Source organism: Thalia democratica, chromosome 7, assembly GCF_965202585.1.
Source record: "Thalia democratica chromosome 7, ktThaDemo2.hap1.1, whole genome shotgun sequence".
In the NCBI taxonomy this organism is placed as follows: Eukaryota; Metazoa; Chordata; class Thaliacea; order Salpida; family Salpidae; genus Thalia; species Thalia democratica.
Genome location: NC_139171.1, coordinates 7,993,172 through 8,015,982, shown reverse-complemented (window position 1 = coordinate 8,015,982; position 22,811 = coordinate 7,993,172). Strand labels below are relative to the sequence as shown.

Below are 22,811 nucleotides of genomic sequence, written 5' to 3'. Positions count from 1 at the left end.
TTAACAAAACATATAACAAATAAAAACGCATTTATTAATTAAAATTTAAAACATAATTAAAACTCTAGCCAATTAAATTTTGTTACAGTTGGCAGCAAAAAGTTGCATTTGTGATATTTTGTGACGTAACAATCAAAAATATACACTTTTTGCATTTTATTCTAAAATTTATTGCATAGAATTTTTGTGAAGTTGCGTTATTAATGTTATGCAATGAAATTTAATTTTCAACGAGTTTTTAGCTCGATTTATTTTTCTATTTTTACTTGTTGTATTTGTTTCACTTTTTGTTTTACAAAAATTAATTATCTTATGTTGTACATAATTATGTTATTTACTTGGATTCGATCCATTTTAAAGATTTAAAAAATCAAAAAAAAAAAAGAAAGTACTCAGTAAAAGACGGTAGTCTGTAATAAATTATTTAAATGTTATACTATACTTTATATATTCTATTGGAATCTTTTTTTTTTAAACGTTCTTAAAATAGTCAATGTCTTTATTATGTTTTATTTATGTTGAACTATAAAAGATTTTCAAATGTACTACTTTAAGTTTCAATCACTTGTACAGCTACAATTTTTTTTTCAAAATAAAGCTGAGTCCAGACTACAGAATTATATGATTAATTTTCTTACTTAACTAAGAAATATACAAAAATTTATTTTAAATAAAAAGTTTTAGTATATAACTTCCCTATAGAACAAAAGGTACATTTTTAAGTATATTTCAAGTAGTAAAGCTTTTATTTGTTCCTTTTTCATTAAATTCTTAAGTATAGTTATATGTCGATTAAGTAGTTAAACTCAAATATTTAATATTAGTTGAAACCTAAGTCATGCAGGGTTGCCAAAAAACAGAAAACCTGGAAAAACATGGAATTTAAATAAAATTGAAAAAAAAATGTTGAAAAACCTGGAATTTTGAATAAAAGTTACAAAAAAAACCTTGAAGAACCTGGAATTTTCAACAATTTTAACATTTTAAGTCGTTAAATTTCGATTTGACACAAAAATCTATCGTAGATGAATTCAATAAGATTAGTATATATATGAAGATTTTTTCATCATCATTAAAAGTTTTTTTATTAAAAAAACACATTTAAAGTAGCTTTACAGTATCCTTTTAAAGTTTTTAGACTATTAAACACAGTTTCTTACCTTAAACTAAACTTTAAACTAAAAATAAACACAAAGTTGTGTACTTTTAAAAACCTGGAGGAAATTTTGAAAGTTTAATAAAATTTTCTGAAAACATTTGGCAACCCTAGTCATGTAGTTTTAAATGAAATACAGAATTCAGAATACAGAATATCGACTTTAGTGAGTATTGAAGCAATGTATTAAAAAATCATCTTGAAAAGTTATCGAATAGTATATTAAGTATACAGGGTTGCCAAAAAACCTGAAATCCTGGAAAGACCTGGAATTCGACAACATAGGCAAAAAAAAACCTTAAATTTGAGAAGTTTTGAAAAAAACCTGAAATTTTGAACAAAAATCACTAAATATGAACAACTTTTACATGTTTAGTAGTATAATTTGTATAAGTATTTCGTTGCTATAATACTGTATTATACTTTTTTATTCATTGATTTTATGCAATTGATTTACCAATATTTATTAATGTTACAGCAGTACAATGATAACACTTAAGCTTCCTAACCAATTTCACCCAAAACTTAAAATTTATACCTTACCAAAACATGTAACAAATAAAAACGCATTTGTTTATTAAAACTCAAATCAAACGAAATAAAACTCTAGCCAATTAAATTTTATTTCAGCTGCCAGCAAAAAGTTTCATTTGTGATATCTTGTGACGTAACAATAAGAAATATATACTTTTTGCACTTTATTCTAAATTTTAATTGCATTTTTTTTTTGAAGTTGCGTTATTGATATTTTGCAATAAAATATAATTTTAAACGAGTTGCTAGATCGACTTTTTTTTTTGTATTTTTACTTGTTGTAATCATTTTACTTTTTGTTGTATAAAAAAACATTATGATGTTTTTAAATGAATTCGATTCATTAAAAATTTCTAAAGCTTTAAAAAAATTGTACACAGCAAAAAACAGTAATCTGTAATTAGTTATAAAAATATTATACATATTCTATATATTTTCTCTATATAATATTATTCTATCTGAAATATTTTTTTTAAACTTCCTTAAAGTAGTCAATATCTATATTATATATTATTTATGTTAATTTATCAAAGATTTTCAAATGTACTACTTCTAAAAATTTTCTAAAAGTTTAATCAGTTATACAACTATAATTTAATTTTTCAAAATTAAACTTAGTCCAGACCACAGAATTATTTGATTGGTTTTCTGAATTAACCCAGAAATATACAAAACTTTGTTTTCAATTTAAAAAAGTTTGGAATTTTTAAAAAGTTACTGTATAGAATAAATTCATACAAAAGTATAGTTTTATGTTTTTATAAATATATGTCATTTTAAAACCTAAACATAAAATTTTGAAATTATATGAAAAAACCTTGTAAATATAAATGAAATTACAAGGTTGTCGAGTTCTTTAAATTTCACAAAAAATCGATTTCAGTGAGTATTGAAGAAACAAGTTAAAATTTGACTTTAAAAATGTTAAAAAAATTATAAATTTTCGCATGCATTTGCAGTTAGATGTGACGTAAATTTAATAGTTGCTTTTTCATTGTGCACCACAAAGTATTTAATGCTAGCTAATTTTAAAATTGTATAATCTTGTATTTTTAAATTTTGTAGAAATTTCGGACGGCTATGCTCGTTTTTTAAATATTTTTTTTATAAATAAATCAATGTCTTTATTTTTGTTATAACAAAATTTAGTTGGCTGTAATTAAGTTTTTCATAGTTTTTTTTAAATGTTGGTTAATTGTTTCGTAAGTAGGATTCTATTTAAAAGTAATTAATATATATGAAAATCCAATTTTCGATACAAGTATTAAAGTTTAACCAATAAATCTTATGTAAAAAACATTTGTAAAGAGTTAATTAAATTACTTCAGTTGTGTAAAATCTTGTTTCCAGTTTATATATTGATTTGTATTATATTCCAACTTTAAATATTTTTTTGGGTGAATTGTTTAAGTATCGGTAACAGACAAGCTGTAAATATTTATAAAAGATTGGTTAAAAAATGAAATAAAAACATATTTTTATTAATTTTTTTTTTACGTTTCAAGTTTAAGCATTCCAAAAGAAACTTATAGAACTCACCGACTTTGATCGCTCATATTTTTATATATACTTTAAAATCTTGATAAGCTGTAAAAAGCGTCTGATAACAAATCACTTAAAAAAATAAAACTATTCGAAATAACATCAGTTTGTAAAAAACAAGGTTGACTCCCTATGACCTTATTGTAGTTTTGTTCGTATCGTTTTACTACCATTAGAATTATTCATGTGTGTAATAGTTTAGACTATGAAAGTCAATAAATTATAGTAAAGGCGCCTCCTTTAAAATTTTGTATTTTATATATTATAAATTTTTTTCAGTTGATAAAAGTTGCAGTATTGTTTTTGTTTTGTGATTGAATTGTTGTTATAAATTAGTAAGTTATCTAAACAAGTGAACTACTCTAGTATAAACAGGTTTATGGTCAAAATAAATAGAAGTTATCAATTTAAAAAAGTTTAGCTCTTGCTTTGACTTTTTTATTTAGAAAAAGGCAAAGCTACCTAATTAAAATTTATTTTACCATTGCAATAAAAGTAAAAGTAAGTTATATTCAGTTGATACTGTAGTACAAAGTAGTAACTATCAAAGAACAAAAAGTTGAATAAATTAATATTATTAGCAAAATGATAAGGTTACAAAGTTTAGTTTTTAGTAAAGTTTTATAAAACTAATATATTGATTTGAGTATAAATTGAACACAACAAACTTAAAATACTTAAAACATTATTGTGACATTCCTCATAAAATGAAAAAAAAGTTTTCTTATCGACAAAAAGTTTTCGATAACTGCAATCAAAGTCGGTCTATATATAACAATTCAACGCGGTATAGTTTAAAATTCAAGTTTGCATTTGCTTGATAAAGTGACGTAACGATAAAGTATTTCGTTTTTGCAGTATGTGCTTAAAAGTATCAATTTGGTATAGTTTTATATGAATCGAATTGTAGAATCTAAGGATGTTTGTACGGTTTAATTTTTAAACGAGTTGATGCTCGTATCTATTTGTGAACTGATTAAATTTTTAATGCTTTATTTATAAATAAAAAGTGAACTACGTATATATGAAAGTATGTTTTATATTATAGTTGGACTGTATGTAAAATGAATTTTATTTTTTAATCAAATTAACGATGTGTAATATGTTTTAAATTTTTGTAATGAATAATGTTTTATAACATATGAAACAGCTGTGAATGAATATCATATTTAAGTGAACACTTATGTGCTCTTAATATATTAAAATACAAAAAATTGCTTTTTATTTTTAGTATCACTGTTTTAAAATATTATAAAACTTCAAAGTTTTATAATATGTATCTAATAGTTATTGACATATTCCTAAGACCAACTTATATTTAAAACAAATATTTTATGAATATAATATTATTGCGTAAAAACAGCAATTAACATCCTTTCTATGCACTAAAAAACTATTTAAAAACATCAGCAATACAATATACAAAAAGCAAATTTATTATATATTCAATAGCGACATATTACCTAATCGTATAGTGAAATGTATAAGTGAGCTAGGTAAACATTTTAAAGGTTTACTATTGAATACAAGTTGTAAGGTAATGAAAATTAGACTAAATTAGTTCAATTTATTAGTTTTTGCGTTTGTAGAAATGAGTTCAATTAAGTGCGTAATAAAAGTTCCTTCTTGCGTTTGCTTGATAAAGTGACGTATCAATAAGATATTTCTTATTTTAAACTTGTGCTATAAAGTATTTATTCAATAATACTTTACGGAGTTTATTTAAACTGTTGTGACAATTACAGCAATTAATTTATTGAATACTTTCCTGGTATTTGTTAATAATACCAGTACAGACTAAATAGTTATAAACTATTATTGTATGAAAAGAGAGTTCAAAAAATTAAAACTTTAGATGTTAATGTACTGGTTAATACTTTACTTCATGTTGAGAAGTGTTTTTAACTTTATGAACTTTGCATGATATACTCTAGTTGTGTACTTTAATAACTTTTTTGTTGTATAAAATACTTCCAGTAGTCAATAAAATAACATTTTGTTTGTTAAGTATTACTGTTATAAAACATTAAATTAGAAATGTATAAAACTGTTCCATCTGTATCATATACTTGTTAAACAGAGTTTAAATATTTTTCAAAATATAAATTGCATTTGTAACAAGCGCTGACGTAACAACAAAATACTCACGTTCAAAATAGTTATCAAATTATACAATAATAAGTTGATTTTCAATTGCTTATTCATTTAAGAGATTTTTTCTCATGCATTTTTTTGTACAAGTAAAACGCTTGTAGATAACAAATAAGTTTTCGTATGATAACAAATAATATCCGTCATTATGGCTCGTTAACTCTTAAAGATCCAGTTCAGGTGATTAAAAAAATAAAACAAAAATTAATAATCCATTTCTATATGTTCCTATATGGTTGTATAAAAAGATAATTTTAATTTTTATAGTCTGTAAAAAGTGGGTAGCTGTCAAATTTAAACAAGTGCACAAAATTGCACGAAGGGTCACTTTTGCATGAGCAGACAATTGTGCACGGAGACATATTTGCACGAATTAGTTTTTTTTTTCTTTTTTATAGTTTTTTATTAATTCTAATTTAAAAAAAAAAAATTTTTTTTTTCTATTTATACTATCACTTTTACCCCAAACTCTTACCCTCGGTCCGTAGTTCTTATATTTATTAATATATTTTTTTTATTCATTTTTTTAGCAATAATTTTTATTAGTAATTTTTCAATTTTTATTTTTACTATCACTGTTATCCCTAACTCTGACCTTCGGTCAGTAATTTTTTTTTGTTTTTATTAATTTATCTTTTTTTTTTCTTCTTATTTTTTTATATATTTTATTTTCTTTATTTTACTTTTGTGCAAAAATGACCCTCCGTGCAAAATTGACCTTTGGTGCAAAATTATCTTCGTGCAATTTTGTCCCCTCGTGCAAAACTATCTTCGTGCAAATTTCCAGCAAAAAAGTATATAGTAGTAAATAAATATAAACCTTTATATAAAAGTAAATAAATTTTGGTGGTAGTCAAAATAGCACGGCGACACTTTAGCACGGTGCGTTACTTTAGCATGGAGGGTCACTTTTGCACGGCGTTACTTTAGTACGGTGTGTCACTACAGCACAGTGGGAAAATTTTCCACGGAGGCTTATTTTTGCAAGAATTTAAAAGCTTTTCAATAAGAGGATTTATGAAACTTTTAATTTAACTTCTGCAAAATAAATGTTAGTCCTCTAAACTTTAAGGATTTTTAAGCTTGAATTAAAACAATTTTTTTTTCTAATTTGTATATTAATTTTTTAAGGAAAACTTAGTTTTATATTTTTTAGTACTTTGTAGATGTAATAGTATTTAAAATTTTTTTAAATCAATTTGAAAAAAAAGCTTTTGCTATAACACTTGGCTTTTTTGTCTCGAAACAGGCAAAGCTACTTAATTAAAGTTAATGTTATTTACAATAAGATACACAAGACACACACTTTCAAAAACACTAAATGTGTTTCAAGCAATTCTCTACAATAGAGTACAATGCTAACAAAAAATAAGATTTTACACACTTATATAATAACCAAGTAATCATAAAGTAATCAAGAGATAAATAAATGACAAAAGAAATTAGTAAAAGTTAAAACCAAGTAAGTCCATTTTCGTTATAATTAATCTACAGTAAAACTAAACATAAATAAAATGAACAATTCTTATAAAATGTTACGAAAATTTGTTATTATTATAAAAAAATAAAAGTAACTTATCTTCAGTTGATACTGTAGTACAAAGTAGTAACTATCAAAGAACATGAAGTTGAATAAATTAATATTATTAGTAGAATGATATTGTTACAAAGTTTAGTTTTTAGTAAAGTTTTATAAAACTAATATATTGATTTGAGTATAAATTGAACAGAAAAAACTTAAAATGCTTTTTAAAACATTAGTGTGACACTCTTTATAAAATGAAAATAAAATAAAAGTTTTGTTATCGACAAAAAGTTTTCAATAAGTGCAGTGCAAAGTCAGTATATATAACAATTCAACGCAGCATTGTTTAAAATTCAAGTTTGCATTTGCTTGATAAAGTGACGTAACGATAAAGTATTTCGTTTTTGCAGTATGTGCTTAAAAGTATGAATTTGGTATAGTTTTATATGAATCGAATTGTAGAATCTAAGGATGTTTGTATGGTTTAATTTTTAACGAGTTGATGCTCGTATGTATTTGTGAACTGATTAAATTTTTAAGTGTTTTATTTTTAAATAAAAGTGAACTACGTATATATGAAAGTATGTTTTGTATTATAGTTTGAATGTATGTAAACTAAATTTTATGTTTTGAAATAGAATTAATTGCAAATGTGGAATATATTTTAGTTTTTTCTGATGAATAATGTTTTATAATATATAAAACAACTGTGAACGATTATAAATATATAAGTAAATACTTTTCTTAATGTATAAACTACAAAAAAAAGATTTTTTTCTTATATTTTAAATACTTTAAAAGTTCAAAGTTTTAAAATATATATTACAATAGTTATTAACATAATAGTTAAAAGTATAATCTGAAATATTTTTACCTGTTGTGTTATATTTTTAAATAGGTTGTAAATGTTTTTTAATTGAGGAAAATAAGTGGGTTTTTGTTTAAAACTTGTTATACTTTGCATAAAAAATTATGTATTATTGTTAAAGTGTTAATTTTTTTAAGTGTTAAAAATAAAAGAATAATGTATGTAGTAATCACTTTTAATTTTTTGAAAATAAAAATTAGTTTTGAATAGCACTTACGCTTTATAAAGACGTAACAAAGCAATCTTAATATTTCTACAACTAGAAAATTCTGTTTTTAAAATCCTTTGTATTACTAATATTATTTTTCAAAACATTTGTGTTTAATTTATAATTTTTTAACGAGTATTAGCTCGTATATATACAACTAATGTTTAAATTTATCTAATTGGAAAATTTTACTTTTATTTCTGCCTGTGATAAATCTCATTATCTATTAGATCATTGAAAATAAGTCATTTTAAAAAGAATAAAATTATGTTCGTTTTAATGATCACATATTTGTTTAAACAGAAACTTAAAATGCTCTTTAAAACATTAGTGTGACATTTCCTTATAAAATGAAAAGAAAATAAAAGTTTTGTTATGGACTAAACGTTTCCAATAACTGCAATGCGAAGTCGGTACATATATAACAATTCAACGCGATATAATTTAAAATCTTGCATTTGCTCGATAAAGTGACGTAACAATGAAACATTTCATATTTGCAACATGTGCTTTAAAGTATGAATTTGGTATAGCTTTGTTTGAATTGAGTAGAAGTATCTTAGGATATTTATGTTGTCAAATTTTTAAACGAGTTAATGCTCGTATGCATTTGTGAACTGATTAATATTCTAATGCTTTATTTATAAATAAAAAGTAATGTGAACTACGTTTTTATAACAATTTTTTTATATTATAAGTGGACTTTATGTAAACTGAATTTTACAACTTCAAATAGAACTTATTGACAGTGTGTAATATTTTTTAGTTTTTGTAATAGTGTTTTATAACATATGAAACAGCTGTGAATGATTATTAATAAGTGAACACTTATGAGTTTCTGTTAATGTATTAAACTTTATATTTCACTGTTATCACTGTTTTAAAGTATTTTAAAATTACAAATTTTAAAATATATTCTATAATAGTTATTAACATAATATGTAAAAATGAATTTTAATTTGAAATATTTTTTACCTGTTATATTAATAAATAGATTGTAAATGTATTTTAATTGAGGAAGATAAATGTATTTTTGTACAAAACTTGTTATATTTTTGCAAAAAAGTTGTTAATTGTTGTCGAAGTATTGATTTTTAAAAGTGGTAAAAATAAGAGATAATGTTTATGCTAGCAACCGTTATGTTACCTTTTAATTTTTTGAAAATTAAAAGTTTTAAGGCGGTTCTTAACTTTTTTTTACATTTTACTCTTCTTTGGAAGGATTTTTCTAATTTTACCCCCAATCTACAAGGTAGTTTTTAATTTTGAGGAAAAAACTAGAATTTTTGAACTTAGAGTTTATTAAAATAAAAAAATTAGAAATTTAGTGTAACTAAAATTTTTTTTCTTTAACTTATAAATTATTTTTTATTGAACGACAAAAAAAAACGCTCAAAAGGTTTAGTCAAAGGACCTGGTGTGCAAAAAACCTTTCGGTTATCGAGTCGTACACCAGAACAGTTTAACGTCATGCCCAGGACAGTTAAATAAAAAAACTATCAACATGATCAATTTACACAGTTTGTAACGACGAAAGTTATCCCCTATTGTGCTAGCAACCGCCACTAAGCTTTTAATTTTTTGAAGAGAATAATTAACTTTTTAATAGCACTTATGCTTTATAGTGACGTAACAAAGCAATTTTTATATTTCTACAACTAGTAAATTTTGTTTTTATGACTATTTGTATTACTTATATTATTTTACAATACATTTGTGTTTAATTTATAATCTAAAACGAGTTTTAGCTTGTACATATACAACTAATGATTTTATTTATATAAGTTGAAGATTTTACTATTATGGCAGTCTTAGATAATAATATACAATTTTATTAGAAAAACATTGTTAAATTTAGATTATAAACGAGTCTCATGCTCGAACGTATGCTTGTATTTTTGAAAATTTATGTTTTTATTTTAAATTACTCAATGTGAAAATATGTTTTGATGTATAAACACTGTACAGGGTTGCCAAAAAACCTAGAATATGACATTTTAGGCTAAGAAAAAAACCTGGAATTTGATAAATTATAAATAAAACCTGGAGTTTTGGACAAAATACATTAAAAAACCTGGAATTTTAAACAATTTTCAAGTGTAAAATAACTAAATTTCGACTTGACACAAAAAATCTATCATCAAGATAAAAAAGTCTGTTATCATTAAATTTTTTTTGATAATTTTTACAGTATCATTTGAGTGTTGACGTACTATTTAAGACATTTTATTAACTTAGACTTGATTTAATACTAAAAAAAGACCCGAAAACGTGTACTTTCTAAAACCTGAAAAAAAACTAGAAAATCAGAAAGAAATTTCTAAAAATTATTTGGCCACCCAGTATAAAGTTTCAAGGAAAAATTTTAAAAGTAAAAGTTCTATGTTTCAAAATCATTTTTAACTAATAAAGAATTATGGAGCATTCAAGTAGCTGTTGATATAAAATATATGATTGTTATTAATTGAGTTGTGTTAAAAATTTGGTATAAAAATTAATGAAACTAAACGATAACATAGCAAAATGTATGAACTAAAATGTGTATCATTAGTTGTTAATAAAAAAGCTTAACTTTATAGTTTTATCGTTTTACAAATTAGTTTAAAAATTACAAATTTTTTTTCGATCATTTCAACAACCACAAACGTTCAATTACAAAGATATAAATATTAACAAACACATATTACAGTTGATAAGTTCTTTAAAACTTATATCTTCTGTTCTGTGAACCTAGTTTAAACCTAGGTTATTTACACGTGAATAAGATTTTATTACTGTGTATGTTAAGGTGCCGTTTATTTGTAGATATTTAAATGAATGAAGTTATACATATCTGATGTATTTATATAAAAAATTACAAATGCTTTATTTTTATGATAACACTTAGTAGTATAAACAGTATTATATATGTTTATTAAAAAATAATATCTAAAATATTACAAATTAGTTTTATCAAATATTTACACATTTGTCAAAAACTTTGTGAAGTACTAATTTTGATTGCTTTTAAAATATTGAGTTAAGTGTGTTTAGTAACTCTTACACGAAATCTAAAACATTTGAAATTTAAACAATTAAAAAACGCGTTTGCAAGACGAAATGATAAAACAACGAGCAATTTCACTTTAAAACTGTTTTAAATTAATTAATTAATGAGTGAAATTTTATCATGATCGAAGTTGTACTTTTTTCGACAAGCTAATTCTTGTATTTATATCTTAATATTTATATCTTGTCTAGCTTATTGTAAATGTTGAAAATTGTTGTAGTGAAATAGATAATAAAATATTTTTGAGAAAAACAATTACTCAGTTTCACCGCAGAGCCGATTTTCAATTTGTAGATTCGTAATAAAATTATAATGGTAAAAATTACAAATAATTAAAAATTGGTTGAATTAAGTTTTTTTACAAAGTTGAAATTAAAAAATAATATAATAAATTAAGAATTGTATTGATGCTTAACAACCTTTAATTTAAAAACTATTAAATTATAGTCCATAAACAAATACAAATTGAACCATTGTATACAGTGGGGTATTGATATCTAATGGATTTATAAAACAAAACTTTATAGAGTTAGAAGTTGTGGAGTAGTAGATACATATTATTAAGCACATAATAATAAATTAATAATGTAATAATGTTTAAAATAAAACCAGGGAGTAAACATTAAAAAGTTTTTATGAAAGCATTGTTGTTGTTAACACAGTTATATTATAATCACATAGAATAAAATGGCTATTTGTAAAAAATATTTGTAAAGCGAAAGATATTTTATTTTAAACACTATTACATTATTAATTAATTAAAGGAACAATATTAATTTACAACTCTATAATTTCTAACTCTCTAAAGTTTTGTTTAAAAAATCCATTAGATATCAATACCCCACTGTATACCATGGCTCAATTGTATTTGTTTATGGACTATAATTTGATAGTTTTTAAATTAAAGGTTGTTTAGCATCAACATAAATCTTGATTTATTATCTTATTTTTTTAATTTTAATTTTGTAAAAAAACTTAATTTCAACCAATTTTTAATTATTTGTAATTTTTACCATTATTATTTTACTACAGATCTACAATTTGAAAATTTGCTCTGCGGTGAAACTGAGTATTTGTTTTTCTCAAAAATAATAAATTAATTGTTATCAATCTCCCTTGTGGATAGATTTCTGTCTGTTATTTTTTTGTTTTGAACTTAATAGTGAAATAGATTATAACCAAATAACATTAAATTTTTTGGAAATATATATTAATATTATTTTTATCAGGACTGTCGAAAATCTAGAAAACCTAGAAATTAAGCTAATTGAACAAAAATTACTAAAAAACTAGGAAAAACCTAAAATTATAAACATTTTTTACATGCAAAATTATGAAATATTGATAAATTATAAAAAATTTTTAGTATAAAATATTTGTTTTGAAACACTTAGAATTTTATACGTTATAAAACACAATTAAAGTTTATAAACTGCGTTATAATATATTTTAGTTTTTTAAACTGTTTAAGACAGTTATTTACTTTAAACTTAATTTTATGCTAAATACAGACAACATACTTTTACTTTCAAAACCTGGAAAAAATGTTCGAAACACTTTTGGCAATTCTGATTTATTCTGATCTCCTAATTACTTTAATGCAAAGTTAAATGACTGTATAATAAAAAATAACACTAATTTTTGTATTCAATTAAAGTAATCTTAAAGTACATTTATTAACCTTTCTAAAAAAGGTCAATGTTAATTTATAGTTAAAAAAAAAGTTGTACTTTTGTTTAATACCGCTCGAAGTATGTGATATATACTAAGACGAAAAACAAAAATTTTAATTGTTATCTACGTTTAAAGTTATTATTCAGAGAGGGCTTTTTTACAACATTTTTAAATATGAATTTGTTATATATTTTTAAACAAGTTTTTTGCTCGTTTTCATTCTTATTATTGCACGGTTTTCAAGCTTGAATTTGATATTTTTTAATATTTACTTTCACTGTTGTAAAAAGGTTTTACCCTATAAAAATAGTTTATCGGTCGATTGTGTTTACATATAGCATTTAATTTCTACAATTGTCAAACTCATATAAAACACATTCGTATTAAACGCAGAAACAGCTGTCCAAAGCAAAATTTTATTTTGTGTATTTTATTTCTATATATATATATATATATATATATATATATAATTACTTTAATTAAATTATTTTTTTAGTACTTTGCACCAGTACTTTTGTACTTTCCTCACGCTACGCCCCTGCTTTCAACTAAAAGTTTGCCCAAAATGCGTCACTAAGATTAATTATTGTTTTGATGATTAATTATAAAAAAGATTTGCAAACTGATTTTAAGTTGTTTTTTTATTTAGTATATATTCAGTTTTAATTAATTAGTTGCTTTATTCGTCGTATTTATATATTGTTACCAAACTTGTTTTGCATATATGGTTTTGTTTTCAACTATTTTCAGTTGTGTAATTAGTCTATAAGTCTGTCTATTAGATAATTGAAAATGAATTATTCTAAAAAAGGTTGAAATTATGTACATTTTAATGTTCACATTTTTGTTTAAAGTTTAGAAGAAAGTTACCACGTATTAGGTTTTGATAAGTAATAGTTTTTTATTTAACAGCTATTAAACAAAGGTTTTTTTTTTCAAAATATAAAATTGCGTTTGTAGCATGCGCTGACGTAACAACAAAATATGTAGTTTAAAATTTATTACGAAATAATAAATTTTTTATGTTGAACTAAAGAGTTATTTTCGAAGTGCATTTATTCTTTAATGATTTTTTTTTGAACAAGCTGAATCCTTGTTTTTAAGCTACTTGTTTAATTTGAAATGAAGACTTTATTATTTTTTCCAAAAATGATTAAAGACAAACTTTATGGCTTCATCCGCAATTTGAAGCGCTTGCATTTATTCAGTAAAATACTTGTTTAATTTGAAGATTAAATTAAAAGATTTTGTAACAAAAATAATTAAAAACCTACTAAATGGCTTCATCCGTACTTAAATTCAGTTCTAACTTTCAGGTGGTGAGTATAAAAGAGTATATTTTATTATTATAATCATTTTATTTCTGCATGTTTTTAATTGCTTTGATGATCTTATGACAAAAAACTATTTAAATTTACGTATTCTGTAAAAAGTGTCTAGTAGTAAATAGTATTAACCTTTCTATAAGGGTCAATGATTTTTTTGTTTTAAAAAACGTTGTACTTAAAGTAACTAAAAAAGTCTGTTGTCAGCATAATATGTTTATAAGTTTATATATTTTTTGAAATATGCTAAGAAATAAGATAATTTTCGCATTATATATTTTTTCTCCAATACCAGTAAATAAAATTTAAGTTACAATTTATTTATCAAAAAAAAAAAGCTTGATAAATGATAACCTAACTAATTCAACTTTTCAAACTAACTAAGCAGATACTTTTAAATATAAAATTCCAGTTGCGGCTAAGATGTATAGTGACGTAACAATAAAATATTTTACTTTTACATTTTTCACTGAAAAGTATTGTTTGCAGAAAAATTTGTAACTTTTTAATGTTGAGACAACAACAAAAACAATTACAACAAGAATATATTTGTTTGAGCTAATTGCTCGTTATCGTGAAATGGCTAAATCAGCACTTTTGTATTATCAATTAATTTGTATTTCGATTGTGTAAATTTTTAAAGATAATTTTAATTAAACTGTTTAGTCACTGGTATGAACCATTTCTTAAATTCGTTTGCATGCATATAGAAAGTTGTTGTTTGTATCATTTTTATTTATATTGTAGTCAGTAAACTTTTATGTAAAATGAAATGTTAGTTTGAAAATGTTGGTATAAAATTAGTTATATACTTATTCGTTATTATATATATTTAGTTATTATACTTAATACTTAGCCATTTTTATTCAATAAAAAGTTTTATTTGTGTTGTGTAGTTTTAGTTGAAATACAGGGAGTCCATTTAATCTGGAATTATAAAAAAAAACACAGGATAAACCTGGAATTTTGAACGATAATCATGTTTATTTGGTTTTATTTTTATATGTTATCAGAAGTAAAAATTATTAATGATAATTCATATTGGAAAACTTAAAAGTTGCTTTTAATTAAAAATTTAAGTATTTTATAAAAAATAAAATAATTACTAATTAAACTTTAATTCTAATAAAACTAGATAGAAAACCATGTATATTAAGTAACTCTTATACAAAATATTAAGTTTATAAAAATTTAAAACTGCGCTTGTAAATTAAAAAAAAAAGTATATATATAAAAAAAAGGACTTTTTATAAATAATATAAATATTGTTTATAATAAATTTTTATCAATCCAAAAATCTGCATTTAACTTACTCATGAAGAAAACTTTTTCTATGTAAAACTAAAACAACATAGTCTCTAACTCTTTCATCTTTAAAAATTGTATTTAAATTATTTAAACATGTTTGAAAAGTGTTAAAAAGTATAAAGATGTGCGTTAAAAATTCTAAAAGAATTACTGTATTAACCTTGTATGCACAAAGTTTTTAAGGTAATATTTCATTGCTTGTTATAATCGCAGTGACGTAACAATGAAAAATCTTTATAGTTGAAAGATTTTGATAAACTATTAAAACTATTAGTATATAATATTATATTTTTTGTGCGGACCTAATGCTCGTTTTTGTACATTGGTTACCTAACAAAGTTCATTGCTGGTTTTTAATTTGTTTGATATGCATTTTAAAATATTGGTTGTTTATATATTTAAAAGATTTTTGAACATAGTTATTAATTATGAAATTATTATTAAAAAAAAATTATTGGATAGTCTTATTTTAGAGTTTGATATTTTTCAAGACTTAAAAATTGCAAACTACTATACTTACAATAATTTGAATGTAAAGTATTTGTTTCAAAATTTTCATTGAAATTTACTTTTTTGCTCATCTATTTATACAGATTGCCGCTTTGAGAAAAAACTGTTTTTTTATTATAAGAATTAAAAAAAAACTTTTGAATATTTCTTATATAAATATTTTTTCAATGTTAAAATATAACAAAACTTTTATTAAACACGTTTTAAAAACTTTGTAAACTATTAGTGTAGTATTAGGCTATATTTGAAAACTTCTTTTTTAATTATAGTCACAAAGTATTTTGATAACTAAAGCAAAGCTATAGAATATAAACAAAAGATAAAAAATTAGTTGGATTTCTGACTAACAATGACGAAATATCAACAAAACATTTTACTTTTTAAATTTTCAATTATGGTATTGAAAGCTGAAAAGTTGTAAAATTTTAAGTTATTAAGACCATAATTATATTTTTTTCTACTCGAGTTTTATGCTCGCTTTTTTTACATTGGTTATCTTATTACTAGTAAAGAATGATTGTATTTTTAACAAGTATTTTATTTGATATGTCAGTAAACATTTTACGTTGTAGTAGTACTAAAATTAGAATTAAAATCGTCGACACTTTCATGGGTCTAATTTAAAGTTGGTTTGTATCGATTAAAATTAAAATAGTTAAATAATTTTGTTTATACTTATTTAATTTAAGTAGTTAGTGAGATCTTGTAATAAAAATTTTTACGTAAAGTTTAATTTTGAAATTTGCTAAAAAATTAAAACAAAAAAAGTTTGCTGTTTTTCGTAGTGGTAGTTTAAAAGCTATATGGTTCTGTTACTCTGTTTGATTAGAAAGTTAAAAAAAAATCAAATTAAATCTATGTTTAACCTGTTTAAATTAGTCTAAATATTTTTTAATGTAATATAGTAGGCACTTCATGATTGACTATACAAATGGATAACTTGTTATTTATATATTAAAAATTTTATACATTGGAGCTTGAAATCACTCTTTGTATGTTTTTTTTGTTGTCTTAAGTTTATTGTGAAAATTTTAGGCCAATTTTTAATGTTTAAGCAAGCTAGTTGGGCGAAAGTTAAATGTGTAATTTTTATAATGAACAGCGCAATTAACTAGTAAAACAGTGCATTTAGACATATCTTATGTATTATGAATGTTTGTTTAAAAAACTATTTTCAACATTTAAATTAACCAAAGGTAGCAAGTGTTAAATAACTAATTGATATAATGACCATTGTAACTAATATAATTATTAATTATTTTCAGGTCCATTTTCCACATTCAAATTAGCCAAACAACCTGGTGTCGAGTGGAGGGATTTGAAATTTAGTGGAGACGGAAAAATGATTCTTATTTCTACTAATACTGGTTACTTTATTTTTATTATTTGCCCATACCAATAATTGTTTGACATTTTATAGTTTTACTAATACCGGTTATTAGTTTATCATTTTTTAAATAAATTATTTGTATTATTATCTTATCTCTAATAGTACTAGTTGTAAATATTGTTTGTAATAACAGTTATTGTGTATTCTCAGTTCTACTAATACTTGTTATCATTATATTAATTATTTATATATAAAGTATTTTTGATATACCTAATATTAATTTTTTGTAGGAAAAGTTTATATTTTAACAAACTGTATATTATAGATTTTAAATTAATACATATAACACAGATGCAATTCAGATGATAGACGCTTTCAACGGAATGCCCATATTAAGTTTTTTTGGAAGACAAAACTTAAAAAAAATTGACATTGAAGCCAGTTTCACTCCTGATGGAAAATTTGTTATTTCAGGTTGGATTAATTGTAATTATATATATATAAATAATGGTTCTTTCAAAATCATACTATTTCAGGGTGGACTTTTAAAAAATCAAAAAAACTTAGTTACTACATATAATTTAGTTATTTCAGGATTGATAATTTTTTTTAATGCATACAACTAAAATGGCTAGTTGAGCTATAAGTTTAAAACGTAGTAACTTTATATCTGAAAGTTTTGTTAGATTTATATATTTCAGTTAAGATTAGATAATTAATTTATACAAAATTTTAATTTCATACCCAATCACATACTACAAAATAGCTTAGAATGTATGAATTTCTGCCAAGATAAGAACTTCACAAACGAAAAAAATTTGTTATTTCAGGTTGGGTTTAAATACTTATTTAAAAAAAAAATTTAAGAAACCCAAAATGTTAATCTGATGTCAGATGATATTTTTATATAATTTTTATACATGATAATTGTAGATAAAAAATGTATTGTTATATAATAACTAAAATAGGTAAAGTTCTAAACCTAACTCCTTAAATGATATCAATAAACAATAAAGTTGCAAAGGGTCTTTATAATAATGAAAAAAAATAAAAGTACTTGAAAAAATAGTGGTAAAAGTTTTATTTCATATTAAGTACTTGTTTAAGAATCTTATTAATATCTAAACACTTTGTAATACTTATTAAATGCTTATATTTAACTTAGTTGTCTATTTAGTATTTTATAATACAAAAAGTAGAGTTTATAAAACTTATTTATTTATGAATTCTAATTAACTGTTCAAAATATAGTTTTAATTGTTTGCTAACAAAAGATCTTAGTGAAGTAACTTCACTGGAATAAAATAAAAACAAATTATACAGTAATCTTCCTTTATTCTACCAACATATGTTTCTGTGTGTCAACGAATCAACACACTTCAACTGGGTTGTTAATAGGAAAGATAACTTATTGAGTTATCTTTCCTATTAACAACCCAGTTGAAGTGTGTTGATTCGTTGACACACAGAAACATATGTTGGTAGAATAAAGGAAGATTACTGTATAATTTGTTTTTATTTGAATTCTAATTATGTAGCTAGCTTGTTTTTATAGGTAAACTTAATGACTTAATTAACTAAAAAGTAAGAAATTGCTTATTTATGTTGTTAAAATACTTTTTGCCAAACTTATAATTTAATTAGAAAAAATATTATTTTCTATTGCTGCTTATATCACTGAAAAATATGTTTTGTTTTGAATAACACTTTCTTTAAATAATAAAACTTCGAAATTTGAAAGCACATAAACTTCAGAATAAAAACTTCCAGAAAAAAAAACACTGACTAATATTTATTCAAATCATTAAAATCAACATACTGTCTGATATTTAAAAGACCACAAAGTTTATATCTTATTCTGGTGGCAAATTGCAATTTAAAACTCTTAAATTTTATTGTTTATTTTAAATATTTAAATAGTATTTATTGATAGGCTTAGAAGACGACAAGATACTAGCGTGGGTCGTTTTTAACAAATAATAAAAGTTTATAATAATAAAATAAAATACTTTTGTTATTATTACTAGTATTAATTCTATTTATTCCTTACAGGTTCTGAAGACGGCAAGGTATTAGCTTGGGATGCTTCAACCGGCCTTCTTGTAAATGAATGGGAAGGAAAACACGTTGGACCAGTCACTTGCTGCAGGTTAGAAATAATTATTTTATTGTTTATATCAAACTATTACCTATTTTATTGTAAATGTTAGATCCGTTACATGCTGGAGTTTGATAAAAAATTATAAAAAAATAATTAAAACATTAGGTTAGCATGCAATTAAATGATTTTATTTAAACAAACATATGTATAATATAAACAAGATGTTACTTGATGTAGGTTCAATCCAAAGTTTTCCAAATACAAAATTTTATAATATTTTTACAAGTTCAATTTATTATTGTTCTGCATTAATAAAAAATACTGATTTATTAATAATATTGCAGGTTCAATCCAAAATACATGATGTTCACTAGTTGCTGTAAACAAGTTAAATTCTGGCTACCTACAACTGACATGTAAGGTTTGTTTATTATTTAATATAATTAATTATTTATTTTTTTTGTTTATTTATCTTTTAAAATGTATTAAATGTTCATATGATCTTCAATTATTTAACTTATTATATAGTTTCTAGTTATTGAGTAAAAATTTGTAGTAGTTACTTAAGTAATTAGCTATTGATTTATATATATATATATATTATTCATTTCAGATATTATTTATTCATTATTACTATAAGGTTTAAATATATTTTTAGATGTTGTTTATTTAACTATGTTTGACATAATTTTAGTTGTTTTGTTATATTCAGGGTTGCCACTCGGTCAGGAAATCAGGAAAAGTCAGGAAAAATTTCAAAAAATGACAAAAGTCAGGAAAAAATGGGGGGTTTTGAAAAAAAGTCAGAAAAAGTCAGGAAATTTGATTAAAAAAAAATCAGATTTTGTCAGTTGAAACTTACAAAATTCCTTGTTTTCCAAAGCCTTCAAATGGTAAAAGTTAATTAAAAGTCATTTAAAGTCAGAAAAATGTTCGAAAATTTTCCTAGAAAATTTTAAAAAATGTTTAATTTTATTTCCGATGCCTTCATCTGGTATAAATTAGTAAAATATCTTTTTTAAAAATGCAATAACTTTCTATTAATATATTGAACAAGTACCCTACTTGAACTAGCAGATTTTGTAAGCTTTTTAGTATTGACGATTTGTAGCAAGGACACTTCCACAGTGAAACTGTGATATATACACAAAAGTTTATCTAGCATAATTTTAGAATCAAAGTTTTTTTTTTAAGTAAATAATTGAGTTCTTTATAACTAAGCAGTTAGTTTAGTATTTTATGTAACAAGTTAATGTGTACACTTTACCTCTTTATATTTTTTTCAAAGTTGTTTAAATTTATAAAATAAGTTATAAGAGAGGTATATGCCAAGATTAAGTTTACTTATTATTTGTATTTTTTGTAGAGTAACTTAAGTTTTTAAAGTAAATAAGAGTATATTTATTTGTTACAAATTATATACCAAATGATAAGAGGAAATATTTTATACAACAGATATATAGTTTACTTTTTTATGTCTTTTTTTTACAGTTACTTAAGTATATTCTTTTTTAATTGATTTTTAATTTAAGTATTCTAAATTAAATAGTTTGGGTAGTATTTTATTAAACTAAGTATACAATTTATATAAGTAAAACATATTTTAAGTAAATACTTTTTATTACTAGATATTTTAAACTTCTAGGTTGTTTTACAACTTATATGCTAAGTCTGACTAAAGTTTACTTTTTTAGTTAGATAAATAGCATATTACTGGTAAAGAGTAAATTTATTTTCGTATTAAGGTGTTAGATTAGAATTATTTGTACAGAAAACTATTACTTTATGTATTGGGTTTTCAAACTCCGACTAATCATTGTTTTATTTTTCAGATCAGTATTTAGTTGTTTTTTTTATATTTTTATTATGCCAAAGTTTACATATTCTAAAAATTTGTGTTCTTTTTTGTTTTTAGGTTCAACTGTAAAAGTTTGTTATTGTTTTAAGATTTTAGTTGTGAAAGTTCGTTATTAATTCAAGGTTTTATTTGTAAAAGTTCCTTACATGTTGTTAGTATATCTAGATACATTTATGCTAGGAAATGCTAAAAAAATGTGTCTTTTTTCAGACAAGCTGTGTTTATAAGGTAATAATACAAGTATTTTGCTGATAGAGCTGTTTATTACAAACATCAATCATAAACAGGTGGTTTAATAAGTGATGTAATGGAAGTTTGATGATTGAATTCAACAAAAAAAACTGTTGTTTTAACCTGTATCAAAAATAGATTGAAAGCTATATATAGTTTCAAGTGTTAGATTATGTATTTTAGAACAAGTTTAATTAAAGAGTTTGATTTAGAAAAGTCAGGAAAATTTTTGTAAAAAGTCAGGAAATTTATCTGAGCTTGATCAGTGGCAACCATGTATATTAATGTATGTATAAAAATTAAATTAGTTATATTTTGATAATACGTAAGCAGCACATAACTACATATCTAACTTTGAGTATTTTTGTCAATCTAAAATAAGTTTTGTACTTCATAACACTATAAATTTTTAAAACTTTTACTAAGATAAACATTAATCAAAAGTTTTATGTTATTTTAATGCTGATAATTTGTAAATTTAAGTTATTGCTATTTAAGGGTGTTTTGTATTGAAGTAGCACTTCAAGCATGGAATAAAGTTTGAAATAGAATTATAATTTTTTCAATACAACATTTACTGTAGATTGTTTTAATAAATTTTAAGATTCCTATTTTTTTTTCAGACCACTTTGGGAAGATTGATTGCAAACTTTCACTGTAAGTCTGTTCAGTGCACCCTAAAAAAACATTAATTGAGTGGATTTTCCAATTTAGAGCTTGTACTAGTTTTCAACATTTTTATATAAATATGCATTTTTGTGGTATTTTAAATGTGCATATTATTGAATTTGTTAAAATTTTTGTTGTAGTATTTATTGACATATGTTCGTTTTTTTTTTTTTTTGTGTTTTAAAACTAGTTTTATCTTTAAATATAAATGTTATAAGTTAAAAATTAACAAAATACAGACAAAGTGTAAAAAAATTAAGGAGTTGTTATATAAAACTTCTTGACTTGATAACTTATGACGACATATACAGTCGTTTTATTAAATAGTTTTAAGTAAATTGTTGAACAAAAGTATTATGACCAGCAATTTTAATTTTACTATTTCTTCTTATTCCTTAGTTGAATTTCTTTTACTTTTTTGTGTTAGAAAATAAAAATAATAAAAAATAAAACTCTTTTGCTTAAACATTAACTATAAAGTGTAGTATATAACTTTTTTTTAATAGAATTTAATACTGATTAATGTGGTTGTAGAAAATTTTATCATGAGTTTGTTGATTACTGAAATTTAATTGGTTTTTGTTGACTGTTTAAGCCACAAACTTTAAACGAAGGGTAATGAATTTAAATTGGTTTATATAAACTTATTTTATCTTAGTTTATCTATACTTAAGTATCTAATTTCCAATTTTTAGGATTTTCAACATATTACAGGTAAGTTTCAAGTTTAAATATTTAAAGTAGTAGTTATCTTCAAAATTTAAAACTTGGC

At 22.8% G+C, this 22,811-nt stretch overlaps 1 protein-coding gene across 2 annotated transcripts in view; it reads left to right on the top strand.

The window, feature by feature from the left end:
• LOC145841758 (WD repeat-containing protein 82-like) overlaps positions 1-22,480 on the top strand; it is a 29,047-nt gene extending 6,567 nt beyond the window's left edge. Inside the window, exons 5-9 of one of the 2 annotated variants that reach the window (XM_082949112.1) lie at positions 17,116-17,217; positions 17,532-17,654; positions 19,233-19,329; positions 19,626-19,697; positions 21,994-22,480. In XM_082949112.1, the coding sequence (XP_082805238.1) occupies positions 17,116-17,217; positions 17,532-17,654; positions 19,233-19,329; positions 19,626-19,697; positions 21,994-22,012 (413 nt within the window). In that variant the 3' untranslated portion in view covers positions 22,013-22,480. Of the gene's footprint in view, positions 1-17,115; positions 17,218-17,531; positions 17,655-19,232; positions 19,330-19,625; positions 19,703-21,993 lie in introns of both variants that reach the window. The other variant, XM_082949113.1, reaches the window with a different exon arrangement.
• The last annotated feature ends 331 nt before the right edge of the window (positions 22,481-22,811 follow it).